At 35.3% G+C, this 19,769-nt stretch overlaps 1 protein-coding gene across 1 annotated transcript in view; it reads left to right on the top strand.

The window, feature by feature from the left end:
- The window catches only part of atad2b (ATPase family AAA domain containing 2B), a 222,741-nt gene that overhangs the window by 156,087 nt on the left and 46,885 nt on the right, over positions 1-19,769 (top strand). The window contains exons 18-21 of the mRNA XM_039748204.1: positions 3,955-4,141; positions 5,846-6,031; positions 10,204-10,339; positions 18,664-18,860. Coding sequence (XP_039604138.1) covers positions 3,955-4,141; positions 5,846-6,031; positions 10,204-10,339; positions 18,664-18,860 — 706 coding nt within the window. The remainder of the gene's footprint in view (positions 1-3,954; positions 4,142-5,845; positions 6,032-10,203; positions 10,340-18,663; positions 18,861-19,769) is intronic.

Genomic DNA, 19,769 nt, shown 5'->3' with positions numbered 1-19,769 from the left:
ACAATATTATTAACCTTGAAAGTGCAGTACCTGATCTTTTTTCCTTACTCCCATCTCTGTTTTAATTTAAACTAGGGGGCTTTGCCCCCGGCCGCTTCGCTTGCCAACCTGTTTTTGTTTTTCCGGATACACACTTTTAAGATTTTTTTTTCTTTGAATTGTTGCTATTTCATTAGTTTCACTTTTATTTCAGAACTTCTGTAAAAACAATATTTGGAATCTTTCGAGACCTAATGTGCTGAATCTTTTTAATGAGGTCAGTGAGACATGTGTTTAATGACTTTGTACCATAATTCAGGATAGGTTTCTCTGTTTGAAATTTCAGCACAGACAAAATGATGTACATCATCAGCAGTTAATAATTTTTTTTTTTTGTGAATGCATGTGAGGTAAACTCCGTTTTTTAAATTCTCAAAGCCTTACAATATTTACATACTTCTGACATATCACCTACTCTATTCGCCTTTTCGTTATTTCTTTGAGTAATAATTTCTCTTTCTTTGTGCTAATGCGATCTTTACTTTCTTTGTTTTGACACTGCCATTTTTTTCTGCTTTCATATTCTATATCTTTCTGTGCATGTGTTTCGCGCCTACATTTTTATTTATTTTTTTTTTTAAGTCTTTTGATTTCCAGGTTTTATTATCTCTAACCTGCTCTGCATGTGTTTGGCTCCCTTGTTTTTTAACCTCATTATGACATTTACTTTGTTTTCTACTCTTGTCTTTTATTTCTGACCTCTCTTTGTCCTGCTTTTGTTTCAATGACACATGGTCCATGGTGATTACTGTCCCTTTTTCAAGTAATAATTTCTGTTTGTTTGCGCTACTGCGATTTTTACTTTCTTTTTTTTTCTTTTTTTTATATATAAATACTTTCTAATTTTCCTACTTTCATATTCTTTAACTTTCTCCACATGTGTATTGCACCAATGATTTTTTTTTTTGAGCCTTTTGAATTCCACTGCTTTGATAATCTCTAACCTGTTCTGCATGTGTATAGCGCCAACATCCGGATTGGGCGTGCTTTTTTTTTTCATTCCTCTTGTTCCAGACTGATAATTACTTTCCTTATTTTCTGAATTTGCACCTTGATTATTCTTTTTCTTTTTTGTCTCTCCAGTGTTTTTGAGTCTCTTTTCTCCGCGCTGCTTTCTTCTTCGCTAAGTTGTCTACGTTTCATTTATAATGTATTGTCCTTATGCGCTGAGAGCCCTGGATCTGTGTGCTCAAAGCCAAAATACGATTGAGTATGTTGCTGCCTGTGCTCTTATTTAGTTGTAAGTAGGGCGTGTCTTGTAAGAATCTCATGTTCTATGTCATTGCGAGACGGTCCTGGGTCAATCTCTTGGCACAACGTCACATGTTTAAGGTTCCTGCAAGAGAGATACAGAAGTTTTAATGATTCTTGCCAAACATCACAAGCCAGTTGTTTGGGAAAGGTAAATTAAGGAGCAGGAACAAAAGTACTATAATAATATAATTTTAAGAGAAACGCAACATCTGGTGTGAAATTTGAGGTCTGTATAGTTTTACTTAAATAAGCAGTGCATGACAAACTATAACATCAAGCTGTTTGTTTATGGTAGGTTGTGACAGTAATATGGACATGGATGCCTTGCACATTAAACTATAGTCAGCTATGGTTTGTTGCTGTTTTTTAAGTGCTCACCTGTGGTGGTTCTCACTCCTTTTCCACTTGAACTATACCTTATCAACGATGAGAAGTGTGGAAAAGCAATATGTTCTAATAATATGAAAGTATCATTTAGCAACATATTAAATTGCTGTTTTTTTTAAATTTATGCATGGAAATAGACTTTTTTTATTTTATAACCCACTCTTGCCTAAAGCCAGGAGAGGCTTTCTACTGTCTCAGGCATCTCAGGTTTTATTTCTGGCTTCATTTTATTAAATGGAGTACAACTTCCTGATGATTAGTTTAAGTCATAAACACAAAGCCAGTATAATGCTTCCATCTTTTGGAATCATTTCATGTCACTGGACACTTACTCTGTCATGAAATTTTTTACTCTGTTCAAGTCCCACTATCATTTGCTGGTAGTTGTCCTAGAGCAACATAATCAGTGCTCATATTTATATCCAGGTTATCCTTGTAAACTAATATTAAGATTGGTTGGTTGGTTTGTATTCCAGAAAAATATGCACCCAAAATTGCATTCAAAATTTTATATTGCCAAATAAAATAGTTCTATATCAAGTTTGAAAAATTAGTTATTAACCTTACCTTACTACCCTAAATTAGAGAAAGAAAGCTTGAGAATGTTGTAGTATATATTGTTTACATATTGCCATGAAACTGCATTTGCTCCCTTCCCAACCTTTTGTATTATTGTGAGTTTTTCACACTGAAAATCATTGAGAACGTTGCAAAGAAAGTGGCAACAGAATTGCAGGCTTCTGTTGCCTTAACAAAGGACAGTGTTTACACCTGTAACAGGACCTCAATGATTTAAAATAACTGGTGGAACAAGGAATCTTTCTGTATATCAGAAGTTCTTAAAGAGAATGCCTGTCTTCCAATATGAGTTAAAAATGCTGTCATAAACCTTAAATAGTGATCCTCAAAAAGTTATTTTCCTGGTCTGCTAATATAAACATAAGTAAAATGCTTGTTCAAAGGTTCACTAAGCTTTTCCATACTATTCAAATATAATGTTTTGTCTCACCCATGCTGTAACCACTCTCTGACTAGATGTCATCGTGGAAAAACCCCATTAGATGGTGGAGCAGGAGTAAAGAATTCAGTGCGTGTGACATCTTTTCCAAGTCATAATTTTGCAGAACAAACTTGGCAGTGGCATTGTCACGATCATCTCCTTGACTTTCACTGATAGACTACTGCACACATCAAAACAAATAAGTTTAATACTGACTTGTTAGCGTGAATATTTTGAGGCATTTAATTACTAAAAACGTTTTGCTCATTATCTTGCTGGCATTGACTTGACCTTTTTTTGTTGCAGAATCACCTTGATTCTGTTGTTTGATTCTTCTTTGGATCCAGCATCATATTGATACATACTCAGCTTATTAAATTTCTCCCTTTCAGATTTAATTGACTTAAGATTTTCCTTGGAACATTTAATGCAGTAATGCTTAATTTCACAAGTCAACGTTCTCATCACTCAGTAATGCTCATATATAGCTGTTTATGAAGATGAATTAAACTGACCCATAACTAATCAATTTACTGATTACTGTCTCATGCACCATCAGCCTTTGATTCTTTCTTAGAATTTTGGAAATGTTGACTTCTCTTGATAATATTGAAAGACTGTTACAAGAGAAATTGTTCCACATCTTAATTCGGCTGCCCAGAAGTTTTGGTGTGGCATGAGAAGGGGACTAGTACTGTTTTTGGTGCACATTGACTTGGTTAAAATCAGTCTTTACAGTAAAGACATTTTATTCTGAACATTAGAAAGTAGATGTTCAATTTTTCAGTTTCCATGTTGATTTCTGAAACAAGAAACATACAGCATAAACCACAAAAAGTAGAAATTGTGATCGACATACTTCTGTATATGTGAGTTAGTCTCTTATTTTAGTACACTAAAATAGTTCATCTTCCGCCACTTTTAACATCAGCACTGTCCAATACACCTTTCAGATTCATTCGCAAAACTGAATAATTCTGAAACTAGATGTAGTCTTGGTGTAATGCCCTACTTGCAATTTATCACAAATTAAAACATTAATTCACTGTATGATTGCAGTTTTACATCCTATTTTATGTTTGCACCTCAAACAAGGAAAGAGCTAGTACCTGCTAGATGTCCAGTTGTTAGCAATAACAGTGATAGACACGTTTTATATAGCAGTGTTTTCATAGTTGCACTAATACCATATGCAAAAAATAAAAAATTGACTTGGTGTATTTCTGAGGTAGAAATCATAGGTAATTTCTTAATGTGACATTTATGCTTTTCAGGTCTGCCTATCATCAGCCTACTTCATACAGGCCTCGATTGCTTTTGGCTGGAGACAGGGGCTCTGGTCAAAGTACTCATCTTGCTCCAGCGGTGCTACACAGTTTGGAGAAGTTTTCTGTTCATAGATTAGATCTACCAACTCTGTATTCTGTAAGTGCCAAAACCCCAGAGGAGTCTTGTGCACAGGTAAGAGTCTAGTAACTTTTAAAATGTTTGAGTTTTATCTGGGTAGTATTAATCACGTCTTTCAAGTAGCATTTTCAAGAGCAGAAATGTATCTTTGTGCAGTGCCTTAGTACTAGCAATCCAGCTAGCCTTAGCATCTTGAATAATTATACCCATCTCTCTTTCTCTCTCTTTTTTTTTTTTAAACTTTACCATAACTATTAACCTGAAACGGTTGGCTACAGAGTTAATGTATTGTAGTATAATTTTGGGAAAACCATGCGTGACTGTATGTGTAGCATGCACGTACTCATACTTTACTCCAGAACACAATACTCGCTCATTTTCTCAGTTTCAGTTATTAGAAAGTTAGCATCATCTGGAATTGTAACCTTAGGCATGTTTTTGCCCATGTATCGTGGAGTACTCTATGACTGGCATACTGGAATGACTGTATCTGTGTTAATAGTCACATTCCGCATTATTGTCACTGATGTTTGTGATTGGTTGTGGGTGTTAATCAATCCAATGCTTAGGTACTGCATTGCCAGATTCTTTACAAACCCCCCTATGTAGATAGTTTGCTTCTTTATTGTGCCTTTGAAGGTATAATGTAGTTGATAACACTGGACACCCAGTCAGTATGTGACATGTATTCATGAAGTGTTTTGCACATTTTGCATTTCCCATTAGCATTCATGTTTAATAATGCTTTTGGATGGCGTGAGATGTCCAGTGCCCATTAATGAGCTGCAAGCAACAAACTCTGTCTCTCCTTTGAGCACCAGGCTTTGAAGCCACATGCAAGATGCTTTTTATCTTCATTTGGTTGGTCTAGCAGTTTAAAGAATTGTCTGTACAATGGTTCAACAAGTTTCTCATATGTCTCTCAAACATTTTTTTGAGGAAATACTTGTAGGTTCTTAAAGCTGGAATTGTACTGCTACTTCATCTTCCATTTTTGGAGAGTAAGCATTTTGCTTTTCAGGCTTTGTATTTCCACACCACAGTGACAAACCTGTTTTTACCTAGTTGAATGAATTCTTTGAACCCACCAGCAGCATTCTATTAATTTGTAGCCATCATCTTGTTTCCAGATGTTCAGTTGCTGAATGTCAGCTTTTTGACTCCCATGTCTTCCAGTCTGTAATGCCAAACTATTGCAAGACTGTTATTTGTAGTAATCTTGTAACTGAAGTTTGGCTTTGATTTGAGGTCCAAGTGTACTTTGTAATATACCTTTGTGATATTGTTTACATCCAGTTGTAATTTTCTACCACCTTTGCTAATATTTGTGAAAAATGAGTGAGCAACATTGTGATAAATATATTATGAATGAAATAATGCAAATGATTTTTAAGTATAATTAAATTCTATTATCTTTAAGCAAATGTGGCCTGTCTTGCATGGTCACATTTGAAGTATTTCCTGCCTTCCCTATTTAATGCATATGGAAGTAATATAGCACCACTGATCTGAAAAAAATTAGTGTCCCCTACAGAGCACATGTTCATTCATATTTACTGAATAGTTTTCCTGTTTATGTTCAGGGTGTCTGGATTCTGACTTGAGTGTTTGCAGTGATCAATGCATAAATTTTTATTTTGATGTGTATGCATTGTTGTTGTTAGACATTTACTCAATACAAAATGAATAAGACAACAATATAGAAACATGTTTCTGTATGGAAATATTTTAAATCCATCTTTTTCATTTTAATTTAAGGTGTTTCGTGAAGCACGGAGAACAGTCCCATGTGTGGTTTATATGCCAATGATCAGTGAATGGTGGGACTCAGTGAATGATATGGTGAGGACTACAATTGTAACCCTTTTGCAGGATATCCCCTCTTTCACACCGATCTTAATTCTGGCTACCTCAGAAATCCCTTATGGACAACTTCATGAAGAGGTAAACATTTTTAATATAGTCATTATTCTGAAAAGGCCTTTAATGACCTCTTGGGCACAGCCATCAGCAGTGTCTCTGTTTGCGGAGTGAGTGTTGACCTTGTTGAGAGTTTTACTTACCCTGGCAGTGACATTCATGTCTCTGGTGACTCTTCCTATGAAGTCAGTAGACGGATTGGGAGTGCATGGGGTGTGTCATGAGGTCGCTGGAAAGGGGTGTGTGGCACTCCCGATATATATGCAAAAGGACGAAGGTCCAAGTCTTTAGAGTCCTGGTGCTTTCTGTCTTGCTATATGGTTGCAAGACATGGAGGCTATCCAGTGACCTGAGGTACTGTTGATTTTATTTTGTGTCGAATGAGCTGTTGCTCATAGAGTCCCGAATGAGGCACATTACAGTATATACATTGTGAGGGAGCGTCAGTTACGGCACTATGGCCATGTGGCGCGTTTCCCTGAAGGTGATCCGGCTCATAAGATCCTCATTGTTGGTGACCCGAGTGGCTGGACCAGACCGGGATCCCGAGTTGCTTCGTCGTGTAGTGGGTGCAGCAACACACTGTACCAGTGCATGCTCCCCAACTTGACTTGACTTGACATTATTCTGGGATATTTACAATATATAAATAAACTAAAACAACTATTTAAAAATGAATTTAGAATTGAAAAATGTAATAGGTGTTACTTTTATTAACAATTCTGTCTTTTATTATTTTTAGTTGCCAGGAGGATTTAGGGAAAAATACAGTATTAATTAAATCAAGTAAAAACTAAAAATTCTTGTACTTCTATAAGTAAGCAATTTTCTAAGTTGCACAAGTGTCAAAAGAATATACTAGAATTTCTTCAAAATTAACTTTTGAATGTTGTAATGAAATTGTGAGCTGGTTTAACATTTACTTTGTAATGTGACAGCATTTTCTTTTTGTGTACTAAACAGATGGTAGCCAACCTCATGAGAGACACAAGTATTTTGAGACAGTAAGAACAACTTTATTCTGCAACTGCAGACATTCCATTCTATAATTTCCAAACTTGTTGCTTTCAAATGCTTGGTTATCCCCTGAAAAATAGTGAATTATTGCAACCAGGAATGTAGAGAAGAAGTACATACTGAATTGTGAGTCAGACTAGTTGAAAATGTAAGACTGGTCTTTAGTTTAAAGGTTCATTTAATTAGTTTCTGTTATTTAGTAAATTCATGTTGGTCAAGTAGAAGCAACTAGGTTTTCAGTGTAACTCTCAGCCTCTGAATCAATCTATGCACAAGTTTTCTGCACATCAGATGCTCCTCCTGTAAGCAGTACAGTTTTTTTGCACATCTAATGAGGATACCCTTGGTCACCAGCCACTAGTGGGGCAGCAGCTATAGTCAACTATAGATTACAGTTATGGACATATCACACTACAGCTGGAATATGTGAAATCTGTTGTTTCAGACTTTGTTGGCTTAAAAGCAAAAATCCACCAAGCAGATGATTTTGAATGTTATTTTGGAGAAAGTCATTGATTGACCTTTCTGAGCTCTGGTTCCTTTGAGTCGTCCTCAATATTTATTCTTCTGATAACAGTGCTTTGCTTAAGATTTAATTGAAATTAGTATATTAAATTAATCAAAGTTGGTGGCTTCTTCAGGTTCTTTTCAGTTTCTTTTCATGCTCTTAATAAAAGAGAGATGGAAGCTAAAAGAGGAAACAGCAATTGTTAAACATCACTTTTGTTTTGAAATACTATGTTTCCCTTTTCACTGATGATGTCTTCAAGACTGTAGGGTTGGGGTGAGATATTATTTAAATTTATTAATAATGATTTTGCCTCTTCTATTGTTATATATAGACCAACAGTTTCAAAGCTTTTTCTGTTCAGGACACACTTTGTTTTGCAATTTTTTAAATTTTTTTTTAATTATATATATATTTTTAATTATATATATACCCTGAGTATCAGAGGTGGGTAGTAACGAGTTACATTTACTCCGTTGCATTTACTTGAGTAACTTTTAAAAAAAATGTACTTCTAGTTTTACTGCACCATACTTTTTACTTTTACTTGAGTACATTTGTGAAGAAGAAACACTACTCTTACTCCACTACATTGGGCAACACTGGAATCGTTACTTTTTTTCCATTAGATAAAGTCTGACAGATGGTTTTCAATCTGCTCTGTAGCGTATGCTGTCAAGTTGTGCACATGACTTCCATTGCGTCTCCAGCTCTGATGCGAGGTTTTGGATGTTCCCCAAATCAAGGCGCTGCAGCTTTGAGGACAGATGTTGCATTTTTCGTTTGAAAGCATTAAATGAGCTAATCATATTGACCATGATTTTCTCTTTTCCTTGCAGCTGTAAATTAAGCTAATTCAACACGTTGGTGAGATCGGAAAAAAAAATGCCAAGTCTAGTGGCCATTGATCGTTATTAAGTTGCTTGTATTCTGCATGTTTAATGACAAGGAGAAACTCCTTTTACTCTGGCCAGGGGTCTTGAAATATCAGCAGGAATTTCTCCCTAGCCATCTGCCTCAACTAAGACATCTTTTATCATCTCTCCACTTTGAAAGGACTTATGCTTAATGATCGAGTGGCTCACCCAGTATAATGCTTTGGTGTGTCTGCCTTTGCTTTTGAATTCAGCCGAGTGAAAAATGATGGCTGTCCGATTAGCTGCGATTTTAGTTCCCTCTCATTTCCCCTTCTCATATCACTTTTTAGGAAGGAAGTCAGTTTCATAGTTTTTATGAATAGTTCTAAAGTACCTTTCCACATTTTCCTTCTTTGGAATAGCAATGATAGATTGACAGATCAGACAAACACACTTCGATTGTGAAATTGTGAGAGAAAAAAATCCCCATCCAATTCCACATCCAACCCATAAACAACAATTTTTTTAAATCCCTTCTTTAGTCGATATAAATTGGAAGGCTAACTAGATCACTTAGCCGGAGTTTTGCAGTAGCTTGCGCGTGTGATCGTGCGTGCGGGATGACCAGTATGTTAGAAGAAAAGAGATCTCAGACTGGCTGCCCTGTATGTCAATCAAGTGGCAAATGCCATAAGGAGGATATATGATAGACTAACATTTAAAAACATTTTTTTTTTGAATGCAACGCAATCTGCTGGAGCCAATCTCGGTCAACACAGGGCGCAAGGCAGGAAACAAACCCCAGGCAGGGCGCGCACACACATACCAAACATGCACTAGGGACAATTTAGAATCACCAATGCTCCTAACCTGCATGTCTTTGGACTGTGGGAGGAAACCCACGCAGACATGGGGGAGATAATTTTCGAAATTAGTTGACTATGATGACTGAGCTTTCAAATTAAATATTTATTGATATTTTTGTATGTTGTAATTTATTCAATTCAAAATAATTTATATTTTTTGCACTTAATATAATTAAGAACCAGCAATAATCTTTTATTTAAAGAGATTCAACAACAAACATCACAACAATCACAAACAGTTTATTGATGGGAATAATTAGTGAGATGGATGATCCTATTGTTCACTACACATCTTTTCAAATCTCGGAATCATACTGGAGACTGCCACCCACATTTCCTGTTCTGTTAATTTTCGCACGGTATTTGCTTTTTATCACAGCGACCACTGAAAACCCAGCTTCACATAAATATGATGTCTAAAAAGCAATTAAGATTCGCTGAGCTTTTTAATACTTAGCAGCGGATATAAATTTTTTGCTGGTACCGAAAGTCTAAGATCAGAGCTGCCAAATTTTACCTTAAGTGTATTGTTGCAAGACAGTTTAATATGATTTTCTTCTTCTGCAGAAGTAAATAAGATCCATACGTGTCTACGATTGTTGCCGGACGTCTGGATGAGTTCTCAAAACTATACTGTTCGGTCTTTGTCAGTGGTGCATCATTTATTATGAAATTAACCGATCATGGCTCCGGAGAGACACGTAACTTAGAAAAAGGGTTGGATATTGTTGTTATAACGGTGGTATTATTTCTATATATTTTGAATTATTTTTGGATTTGTTACGATTGCAAAAGATGTCTAATATTGGAATATTTTGCGGCACTATTATTGGATGAGTGTTACATTACAGCTTGTCTTAATGTGCTTGCTTGTTTACAAATTACTAAATGGCTTTTTTAAATAATATCCTTATGAACATGTACTGTTTATCTTTTATTCTGTTAAAGGTGAAAAGCATCTTTAGGAACCAATATGGTGAAGTTGTCAATCTAAAAAGGCCAAATGAGGTGGATCGTAGAAAGTTTTTTAGAGATTTGATCTTAATTCAGTCTGCAAGACCTCCATCACGAAATAAAAAAGCAGGTATGGGTGACATTCCATTTTTCAAATTATTGAAAAAAATATTTACATATTCAAATAAAAAAGGTGTATTCTTTATTTTGGAGGTGATACCAGTACAAAGTCTTGAAGCTATGCAATGTCTTGAAGCTTATTTTAGGTTTTCAAATTAGAGGGAATTATACAGTCTTCATTATGGGTGATTACAATATAGGCAGTTATTAACTAGTCATTCTTCTACTTCCGGCTGCTCCTATATAAAGCTAATTTATTTCTGTATTGTTGCTGTATTTTGTTCACTTAGTGTTGTGCGTGCATTTCTTTTTTATAGTAACAATTGATGAAATCTTTCAGTGGAAAATCTGCTTCAACTTTTTGAGTGTTTTGTTTTTAAATGCAAATTAAGCGTTTATTCAGTTTTTGTCAGCAAACCTAAAAGAATTCCATATTGATGATAAACTTGAGAAAACAATTTAATTTAAACATTTCTTAACTGCAATGAGAGAAACTCTTACGCAAGTTAGTTTTTGTTGATGGTGTGATTGTTAATATAGAGATGATTAAAGTTCATTTCTCAAAACCTTAAAGATGACATGAGATCAGTTTTACTTTTTTGCACATCTCTCATCTACAGAACCTTATTTCCTTGCCAACTAGAATTAACCTCCTTTAATACATTCAGTTTTCTTCTTTTAAGCAGTGTTTTTTTATTATTTCTTCTTTGGTTTCACTTGTCAATGCCTAGTTGTCCTTTTCAAGGTTTGAGTGCAAAAACAATGCAGTGCTTTTTTTTTCTTCTTTTTTTATTTGCTCCTTATCTCTTACTTTTATGTGCTTATTCAGCAATTTTCACTCGATCAAATTTTGGTTTAAATGTTTTTAAAAGTTGCTTTAAACAAAACCTCTAGCACATGTAGCATTCAATGAAATTACACTAGTTTGGGATAAATGGTCTGTAGGCCTGTCACCTTTATTACATGATCGCGATTTTTAGAGCCAACCGCAATTGTTTTGTGTAATCATTAGAATCGTTAACATTCAAGTTTATAAAAATAATGGGATGAAGCAAGAGTGTTATATAACTATCCCTATTTCCATATTGTTTTTCACCATGTATTGTTTGACTGGTGCTTGTTTATAACACCTAGTGTTAGGGAGCATTAATCATTACATACAAAAAAGTAACAATGTTACTAAGTAACTTATTATAAAATGTAATGTTACTTTTGTGTTACTCTTTCTTTTTTTGTGTGAAAAACTGGACATTTCATATTAAATTCTATACCTAAGAACCTTCCTGAAACTGACCAGAAACAGCCAGATTTGTTAATTTTCTTGTGTTTTATATGTATATTTTAACTAAACTAGGTCAAGATCTGAGAGGGACACACTCCACAGGTGGCCGACTGCTTTCTTAGGGGGTGCAATACCTGAAGAAGCTGGCTATTAAAAACAGCCCCCGCAAACCACCAAGAGCAGGCACAGACACAGCACTAAAGAGCCCTGCACTCGTGTCCGACTGCTAAATCACATTGGCTTCTGGCCTTGAGCCCAGTGCTGCCATGATGATCAGTGGCTCCCTGTGACCCTGGGCAGATTAAATTTATACCTCGGCATATGCAGAATAATATGTGTACTTATAAATTTTGTTCAGTACTTTTTAAGTTTACAAGTCTGCACTGATCACAAGAGCTGCATAACAGCAATGTCATCAGACGCGTTGACATGCTTGCTCTTTTGCGTGTTTGATTTTCTAAGATAGTAAATTTCTGAGAGAGGCTGGTGATTATGTGATTGTCAGAATGATGAACAATGGGTTTATTTAATGCAACAGATATTCGAAGTACAAGATAGACATGCAAAAATATCTGAAATGCATCTCTTCATCATGTTGGCCAACATCTCACAAGAATATTATACTCGCCCTACATTTACTGCTTTTAGTTAATGGATCTGACACTCTGCTATCTCTTTTTTCTCTTAAAGCCCATAATAACAGTCACAACTCTTCTTCTATCAGCAGGGTTTCGCTTTCTCTGCTGTGACGTTGTTCGGTATGTGACACTGCTTCAACACTGTCACCTTCTGATTAGTAGAATATCAATGTGCCAATCAAACTGGCTGCCACAAGTTGTTTTGGTTGCTGACCTTGCGCAAACTTCACATGGAAGGTACAAGTCTTTATGGGGAAAAAGGCAATAATATCTGCAAAATGACGCATTTTTTTTTTTTTAAGAAGTGACGGGAATAATCTTCTGTTATAACACAGTAACACATATTATTTTTACTGCAAGAAAATATTGTGTTACGCTACTCGTTACTTTAAAAAAGGAAGCAATGTTCCCTTTGATGTTGAAGCTAGCAAGAAAATACGTATGCATTTGTGCAGCAGGTACTGCTTCTGTTCAGTACGGCTAGATAAGGTAAGTGGTAGTGATAGTGGTCTTTGCCTGAAATCTCCCCAGCCAGTGAGGAGCATAATTGGCCGTGGTTATGGATGATAGGGGTGTGACCTGCTTTGGCCATCATAAATTGTTTATTTTGATTATAGTACCTTGGTTAATTGTTGTAATTTGTGTTATTTTTGTCATAAGTGCCCTGTACAATTTTTTTTTTTTACAAAGCCTAAAAGGCAAAGTGAAATGCAGTTTTATTTATATGTTCCAATGTTCAATGCCAATAAATGGATCTATATCTTTATAATCTTCTTTAATGGGACAAAGACAAATTTTTCCTTGATTTAGTTCTGTGCACCACAGTTAAAAACTATAAATCAAACAATCCAGATGTGATTAAAGTGCATATTTCATACTTTTAAGTGTTTTTTTGCATACAATTCAGTCACATAATAAAGAAATTACATTTTTTTTTTACATATACACTTCTCTCAAATCTGAATAGTTTGCTTTGTCACAGTGGATGAATTAAAATGATTCTGTAAAGGAGAGTGGGCCAGAGTTTCTCCACAGTATTGCCAAAGACTGATCTCCTGTTACCAGAAGCATTTGATTACAGTTGTTGCTGCTAACGTTGGGACAACTTAATATTAAGTTTATGGGTGGCAATTTTTCACATGGATGATACACAGTGCCCTCCATAATGTTTGGGAGAAAGATACATTTATCTGTGATTTATCCCTCTGCTCCACAGCTTAAAATTACAAATCAAAACAATTTAGACGTGATTAAAGGCACATTGCAGACAATATCTGGGAGATAGCAATGGCAGGTATATTAAAGCAGTCATATTTAGTACTTTGTTGCAATTCCTTTGCAAGCAGTGATTACTTAAACTCTGAGATTTGTAGACACCAGCAGGTGCCGGGGATCTTTTCTGGTGATGCTCTGCCAAGTGTCTAGTGTAGCTATCTTCAGATTCTGCTAGTTTTGGGTGTTTGGATTTAAATTTTTGAATTTACTCAGGTTGTCTTTTTTTTGTTGTATTTAATGTGTTTCAAGATTAGAAACAAGATTTATGTATAAGCAAAAACAGAGGAAATTAAGAATGGGACAAAGTATTTTCACAGCATTGTATTTATTGCATACTTTTTAAGTAACAAAGAAATTCTGGAGATGGTAAAATCTAAGTGAATAAATTAAGAAATTGATTTATTCTTTCTTCCTTGAGTTTAAAAAGCTGCCTCTGGGAAAAAGTACTTTTCTAAAATGTGTAAGAGACTTTTTAATGATTTAGTGTAACAAATTAATCCTGCATCATAAAATGTTGGAACCAGTAAGTATTTCTCCATTAATTAGATTTCAGTTGCATTTCATGTTGTTTTGCAGCTGTTGCTAAGAATTGGGCGAGAAGCAGGTTGTTATACATATTACACTCAGAGTGTCCTGATTTCTTTTTTATCTGTACTTTTTTAGGCTCTATGTTGTGTAGTTATGAAAAATGTAACTATTTGTCAAATATTCTTTTTTGGTGTTCACGTGTAATGTGAATCAGGCTTGGAATTTTGGGGATATCTGGTTGTGCACTAAAACTGCAGAAATGGTGCGATGTGCATCAGGTGATCATCATAAATAAGCACGAGGTGTTTATTACCATTCATGACATAAGTATTGATGAAAGTCTCGTGTGTTACATGGGAATGCAGATGTGAATAAAGTACTTGCATCTAAATGAGCACAATTTGGTATCGTATTCTAAAAACTGAGAAGCAAGCTCTGGGTGCATCTGGAACTCAATACTTTACACCAGCTGAGGAACCAAGTGGAATGGCAAGTACAGTCAATACAGTGTTGCAACATCATGTTTGCTGTCACTGCTGGACCTTTAGCTTGACCATGTTTACAGTATAATGATGCCTCATCTGAACTGCAAAAGATTTTATTTTGAAGGATAACTAATTCATTTGGCACTTTACAACTGAACTGCCATGATATGTCTGGTGATCCTGGTCACGTGAATGCATCAAGATGCAGCATGGTGCAGTAGCTGTGTGGCAAATGGGTAAGATGGAGGAAATCCAAGTGCAAGGGCAAGAAGGACATCTGCTTTCTAAACACAATTCACAATGCAGCAACTTTTCCTTGTGCAGTGCTAGGCTACAATAACACAATGTGTTGATGTTGATCGTGCGGGTCAGGCACTGTCATTCTACCCTGTCATGCACAAGCAGCTGAAAAATATTGCAAAAAATCTTCAATGATGCCTATTGGTGTCTGTTTCAAAACATATCACACAAAGCATGTATACTAAATCAGCATCATTATAGTAGTAAACATACCTTTTCTACTATGATTATGTTGATGTTTAAATGTTTTTGGTGCATACTGTATAAAAACATTCCACTCTTTGCAACCCTGTTTTGTGGCGATTCATTGCCTGGACAGAACAAACTCTGTCTATTGGGGAATAGATAAAATGCACTGGTTCATTTGTTGAAATCACTGTGTCAAATAGGTTTGAGTATACCACCTATGGCATAGTTAGATTTTATTTTCCTAGTGAGACATGTTTACTTTAGAGCTTCAGTACACACAAAAGTACTCTTTGTCTTTTATAATTCTTTTCAGAGCCATATAGTAACATGAAAGTTAATATTGAATGTCAGATGTAGGTGTATAAGGTATTTTATGCAGAATTATGAATACCATGCACATGAATTATTTTAATTTCTTGTTTAAAACATAAATGAGTAAAATCATTTCACTTCCCAAATCTTCATATAGTATTGCTTTCACTGGTAAATTGCATTAGGTTCAGAATACAGTCATTAACATATTTTAGCAAATCTGAACATGTTTGTTAAAAAGAATAGCATGATTATGTACATAAGAACACAAGAAATTTATCAAGTGAAAGGAAACCATTTAGTCCATCAAGCTCATTTTTTTTAACAAACAGTCTGTCCAAATATATCATCCAGATACTTCTTAAAGCTTGTCAAGATTTCACCTTCAAATACTTGACTAGATGTTTACTCAATGGGTGGAAATCTCAAGAAAACTAAGTACTTCTCGACTTCAGTTATTTATCATTTAGTCAAAAAGAATTCTGCCTGATTTTCAAGAAGTTTTAAGATGTAAAGAGTTTTAAGACAGCACTTTATTCTAGAATATTTCTTTTTAGAGTGAAGGTGATTTTTTAAAATTATTTATTGTATCCATCAAGAGTATATTTGTCCCTTTTTTATAATGTTTTCAGCTTAACTTATTTTTTTCCCCTCCCAAGTGTGTCACAGTGTTAAATAGAGACATCCTGCTGCTTGCGTTTTTTTTTTCCTAAATATCTTATACTCTGCAGTACTATGTCTTTTAACAAACTGAATATGTGAAGTAATGAAACTGCCAAACACAGAATACAAGTAGGACCAGTGGTGCTCTGTCCACATCAGCTCTTTCCTGACATACTAATCCACTGATGACATTCATGATGAAAGGATTATTATACCTGTAGTCACTTGAAAAACATATTCTGAAAATAAGTCAGAAAAAGTACACATAGACATTTTGGTGCATTCATATAGTTGGTTACAAATTACAGCATTTATAATTTTTGTTTATTTAAGTAGTGCAAGAGACAGCACATTTTTGTTTATTAAATATTGTTGTAAAAATGAGTTATATTTAGAAATAACTGTGGTAATAGAATGTAATTAAATGTATTAGTAGAGACTTAATACATTTATAGGGTAGATTTATAGGCTTGTAGTTGCTGAAATAACTTATAACTTATACAGACATCAGTTCAAGTGACACTAGGACACACACAGTCTTGACTTGGGTCACATACACTCACTCATAGAGACTCATAACGCAGTAGTTAAATAAACCAATGATTACGAGTGTATTAGATAAATAATGAATACAGAAGTAAGTAACCAAATAACAAATGTGCAGATAAGTTGGGCGGCAATAATTAACTAAATACAGACTAAAAAGAAAGCCAACAAAACGCTAGGCATTAAATGCTAGACATTCACATCACAATCCAAAATACAGTCCAGTTTCTCAGATGCAAAGAGGACAATATTTAATGAAAATGAAATACCAAATGAACAGCCCCCAGAATAAAATGAAAAGTTTATCCTACCATGATGAGGTAGTTTGGAGAGGATTAGTGGAAGTTTGAAGATAACTTTGACAATAATGAATTCAACTCAGTACAAAACACAAATCCAGTGAAAACTGTAATCCTTGTGGTGTCCGCAGTTGTAATCCAAATTAATTGCAGCAGCTGTGAGAACATAAAAGATGACCATGAACCTAACCCAGTTTCTTATTGCTGTGTTCTAAATTCAGCACCTCATCTTCTTTCTCCCAGCAGCCCCAGAGTAAACAGCCATTGTGCAGTAGCCACTGAGGCTGCAGGAAATTTTCACGTATTGCTGTTTGCTACATTCACTGCCCCCTGTCAATTGTTTAATGCTTAACCAACGCTTGAATTTTCCTATTTTGTTAGTATGATCCTTCTTGATTCTAAGCAATGCCCATTCAGCAGTATAGGTCACAGGATGTTTTGGAACCAGTTTAATTGTAATTTATCTGATACTTTGGAGAGGGGGAAGATTCCTGATCCCGACTTTTTCACTAACTGAGTACTGGGCAGGCATGTCTGTCTGGTTGTATGACTGAGATTGCCTGAACTGGACTGCCATCCTCTTCTCCTTAAACTGTTGTATAATGTTCCTGTAAAGGTGTGTCTGGTTTGGGAGGATTGTAACCTTTCAAAGGGACAATTGATCTGTCTGCCTACTGCTGACAATGTAGGCGTCTCACCTGTAACCTTGTGCATCGCCATGTTAATTTTGAACTGGAGTTTGAGCAACCATTTTTTGACTACTGGTGGTGGCCTCCAACAAAGGATATAATCATTGTTTTCAGGTTCCAATTCACCCACTCCATGCATTTGTATTTGGAGTGGTATGTAGTAGTCTTCAGGTAGATCACCCCCACCGTCTTTTTCACTTAGCACTGCTAAAATATCACCCACACCATATTTAGTAAAAGTTAAAACAACTACATAAAATGCTTACTTATTTGTCACCCATTTACCTACAATGTGGTGTTTTAATAATAATAATTCTTTATATTTATATAGCACTTTTCTTGCTACTCAAGTCATTTCCCTGCCAAGAAACTTGTAATTAACAATCTTATAATAATATCTAGAATTACAATTGTAACAAAACGTTTTCAAACTGTCTTTATTCAGTTCAGGTTCGTGTGCAACTGCATCTTTTTGCAGAAGAGGAACAAGCTGTGGCTTTCATGTTTAGTTTATGGTTTTTATTTGTCATATGTTCATCGATTCATGTATTTCCTTTACCTGCTTAATCCAGTTCAGGGCTTAAAGGGGAGAAAGAGACCACACAGGAGATAACTATCCAGGTAAGGATGTTGTAACACGTACCCAAGCCCACTAATACAGGTCCAGTCTGTTTATCTACTATCTTTGGGAACGCGAGAGGAAAATGAAAGTCGCCTAAGAAAAATCTATGCATATATTGGGAAAGAAAATATAAAAATTTGAGTGGGCCATCAATTGTACCCAATCTCTGAATCTGACAGGGCTAATCGGTATGTCACTGTGTTGGTCTAGTATTCTATGTTTTTGAAAAAGAACACATGATCACTTCCTAAATGAGATCCTGCGTGACTGCGGTGCAAATGGTGCTACTTGGTGATTTTGACTTTCTTTTTGTTGCATAGTCTTCTTGGTTAAAAATAAGCTCAGATAGTGAAATAAAGATTCTAGTCACCCATGGACATTTAATCAAGAGGCGAGATTTGTGTTTTGTTGTTATGGGTTTTCAACTGTTGATTTAAACTCACTTTACAGTTCCTCTATTTTGTGTTCTGTTTTCATCTGTTTATGCTTGTCCATGTGTTTTGCAGCTATGCGTGCCTTGGAAGTACTTCTTCCTGCTGTTCCACCACCTCCCCGGGAACTTTCTGAAGAGGAAAAGAAACGTCTTGCAGACCAAGAGGAAAATACTCTGAGAGAACTGCGACTCTTTCTCAGGGATGTGACCAAACGGCTGGCAACTGACAAGCGCTTTAATATCTTCTCCAAACCTGTTGATATTGAAGAGGTGCATTTTAAATTTCTTCTTTTCCCTACGCATCAACTGTTGTATTGTATTAACATGGAAAAATGTCTCATGTTGTTGTGAATCTATGCAAAAATTTGTATCAGTGCTCAAAGAGATATTATTGCATCACTACATCATTACATCAGTGTAGTTTGTATAGTGTCTTGCAGACATTCTTCCCCTTGAGAAATTTTTAAATGTTTATGGATTTCAAAATATACTTGAATGACTTGCTAGTGTCTTGTTTTATTGTTAACACTTATACTCAAGACAAAGTTTAAAAGGTAAAATTCATCATCCTTCAGCAGATATCTTTAAAAGTCAAAATCTAGAATATCCTGATTACATGCATATGAAAGCCCTACATATTAATATTTTGTTGATTCTCTTTTTCCTCTTATTAAATCTTAAATCGTTTATAGTAGGTATCTACCAGCTTTGTATACTGCTTGCAGCTAATTGTGACTCATTCCTCTTGGCAGATTTAAGCAAAAGTGACTGACTGACTGACTGACTTGAATTAAACATTTCTTTTAAGACATACAAAAGACTGATTATCACCTGGGTTTATTTTTAATGATTTTAAACGTGTCTCACATTTGCAGCTCAAAATCAGTCTGCAAAGAAAACCTGTAACCAATTAAAGAACCAGTTCATTACTATAACATGAACACACCAGTCACCAAACTTCACTCAGCCCCTGCATTGAAGTCTTAAAGAACAAACTCCCTCACCTAAGCTATGAACAGAATAGTCAGTATTCTGCTGTTGTGTGGGGTTTTGGTTTGAGTCAGCCGCAGGTATAGACTACCTTGAATAAAAATGTTTGATGCACCTACCAGAAAAATATCTGTTTTCTTTAGTATTTCCCAGCCATTTTCTTTAAAGTGATTTCCAGCTTTCCCTATG

The sequence above is a fragment of the Polypterus senegalus genome, chromosome 3, assembly GCF_016835505.1.
Source record: "Polypterus senegalus isolate Bchr_013 chromosome 3, ASM1683550v1, whole genome shotgun sequence".
NCBI classification, from domain to species: Eukaryota; Metazoa; Chordata; class Cladistia; order Polypteriformes; family Polypteridae; genus Polypterus; species Polypterus senegalus.
Note: the sequence above shows the minus strand (reverse complement) of the source record. Positions and strands in the feature narration are given on the sequence as shown.